Source organism: Penaeus japonicus, unplaced genomic scaffold (assembly GCF_977035675.1).
Source record: "Penaeus japonicus unplaced genomic scaffold, GWHDUDI00000001_assembly GWHDUDI00000020, whole genome shotgun sequence".
Lineage (NCBI taxonomy): Eukaryota > Metazoa > Arthropoda > Malacostraca > Decapoda > Penaeidae > Penaeus > Penaeus japonicus.
The window spans coordinates 25,666,686-25,669,185 of NW_028234422.1; the positions used below are offsets into that span (position 1 = coordinate 25,666,686).

General features: G+C 47.5%; 1 protein-coding gene across 1 annotated transcript in view; it reads left to right on the top strand.

The window, feature by feature from the left end:
• Window positions 1–1,616: 1,616 nt before the first annotated feature.
• The window catches only part of LOC122248559 (uncharacterized), a 33,140-nt gene continuing 32,256 nt past the window's right edge, over window positions 1,617–2,500 (top strand). Inside the window, exon 1 of the mRNA XM_043008656.2 lies at window positions 1,617–2,252. Coding sequence (XP_042864590.2) covers window positions 2,240–2,252 — 13 coding nt within the window. The 5' untranslated portion in view covers window positions 1,617–2,239. The remainder of the gene's footprint in view (window positions 2,253–2,500) is intronic.

Below are 2,500 nucleotides of genomic sequence, written 5' to 3' on the forward strand. Positions count from 1 at the left end.
ACACCATAACAAACACCGTGCTTCACGCGCGAACCAAAACTTTTCGCCCGCCATGACGCACGCGGTTCGAGCTTCTGGCGACTCGCTTTCGTGCTTCGCGTCCTTCAGGTTCAGCAGTTACACATCAATAAAGACTGGTCGAAGCCAGACTCCGTTTCCTCGCCGACAGACGTAGAAAACGAGCCGTGAAAGTGAACGAAGGGAGCGTAAACGAACGGAGATGGCGGCGCGAGTCTACTAGACCAGGGCATCAGACCGGGGCCCGAGCGGAGTCAAGCAGTCTACAGGGTCGGTTCTCTCCGTGCAGTCACCTGCCAGCCAGTTGTACTACGGCGTGCTGAGAGCGGGGACCTCCTGTGCGCGTCTCTCCCACGCTGCCTGCCACGCCACCGTCACCGCCGCCGCCGCCGCCCGCCGCCCGCCACTTTGACTTTTGTTGCGAAACTTCATGCTGTGTCTCGGCTTCATTTGAACGACGTCGACTCTGGTTACTTTCGAGTTTGAACATCTCTGAAGATCTTGAGCTTTGAGTGATTCGCATATTACTGAACATTCCCCAGCCTTTGCATGGCATTCCACACCACTCCAACATTCCATATTCATCAAGATCTGTCATTTTTCTATACTTTCCCTTTTGTTCTGTCCCTGTTTGTTTTATCCGTCCTGCCAATTTAGCTGCCACCTTATTCTTTAACCAAAGAATTAGGAAATAATAGTAGTTTCACTTACGCTATTGACGTTGTCTCAGCGGGTCTTGTATATTTTCCTTAACACTCCCTTCTAATACCTAACATTTCCCTATCATTAGACTTGACTTTCTCCCCAAAATCCAATCTTTGTGAACCAAATATCTCTCCCTAAACACCTAAGTTTTCTTTTGCCCAAAAGTCTTTTTACATTTGAACTCTCCAGCCTATACTTACAGATATATGTAGATAGTTCGATCTCTCTGCCAACCCCTTCGCTTAAACCATTTTAGGATCCTCCCATTTAAGACACAGTCACTATCTATCTCCTAGTGCAAAGAGTGTTTGCAACAATTATAGGCTTTCCTCATATCCTTTCCGTTTTCCCTGTCGTCTCTTTCCTTGCATCCGGTTTCCGAAATTTAATTCCCAGGTCGTTTTTAACACAACCAACACCTACATCAATTCTGTGTCCAGTCAAAAGACTTCCTAGGAGCTGCATTTCAGTCGGCGAGTCTTTCGAAAACTGCTTCATTCTCCCTCTCCATACCTGAGATCCTGCAAACAACTCCTTCATACCGATACCAACACTGTCCCAATTTCAGCCCCTTTTCCGACACCTCTTATATAACCTCGCCATCACCGACACTCGAATCCCCCGCACCGCTAACACCTGAGACATCCCTCATCCTCTGGCACAAGCACGGCTACTCTATCCACCTTCGTATCACAAACAAACACCAGGACTTTCTCACCTCCCCCCTCCCCCCTCCCTCGCTCTTCCACATGGTATTTGTTTCAACTCGAGGGGATAGAACCAGAGTGTGTCATCACCCCTCTTGCTTCACGTGACGGAGGGTGTTCGCTGGGCGGCGTTTGTGTGTGTCCGCAACACTGACATTAATTACCTGGAAAAGCTGGACACGCACATACACCTGGTGGCTTACGACGAGGAGGATTCGTAACTGGCGACTCGTCCAAGCTGCGTCTGATGTCATCAATACATTCAGATAACTATCCTCTCGGCTGAGACAAGACGGCCTCAACGCCAACTGTGGAAGCGTTGAAAACAGGCAACTTCTGCGGCGGCGAACTGAGAGAGTGTGTGTGAAGAAATAGATTACACCGATAGGAGCACGTCTGTAAAGGTGCCGATTGTAGGCTGCCGTAGGGGAAAAGCGGTGAGAATAGCCCGCCGCTCAGCCAGAAAAGGTACCGAGTCTTAAAAAGGATCCTTTGATGTGTGCGCTGCGAAAGTGCTGGTAAATTAAATCAAAGGAAGTCGTGATGTTAAGCTAAAAAGGGCTGTACACAGTGTTACTTGGCTGTTTATCCAATACCATGGCCTGTAGAGCAAACAGCTTACCATTACATGTCGTTGCGTCTTCACGGTGCTGCTTGGTCAGGAACATATAATGCTGTGAGGGAAGAGGAGAAACAGACAAACAGAATACCCCAGGGGAAGACCCTAGCAAATATTGGTGATTACCCCCAGAAAACCGAATAAACAGTCGTGAAGCTACCATGAGTTCCCAGGGATCTACCTGCGTACTATGAGTGGAACAGGTGGGTGATTACATGTCTTACACTTTCATTTTTCATTTTTCTAATCGTTTCGTTTATATGATTATATTGTTTCTTTTTTTTTGGTTCAGAGAAGCTCTTATTGATGTGGGTATTTTTATCTATGATACTGATCTATGATCAGTGGCCCAGCCTGTGTTTGTTGTTTAAATTCCGAGCCGAGAATGTGTTTGTTTATAAGCGCAAGTGTTGGCATGCATCCGGATGTGTTCCGTGTCCATGTCTTTATT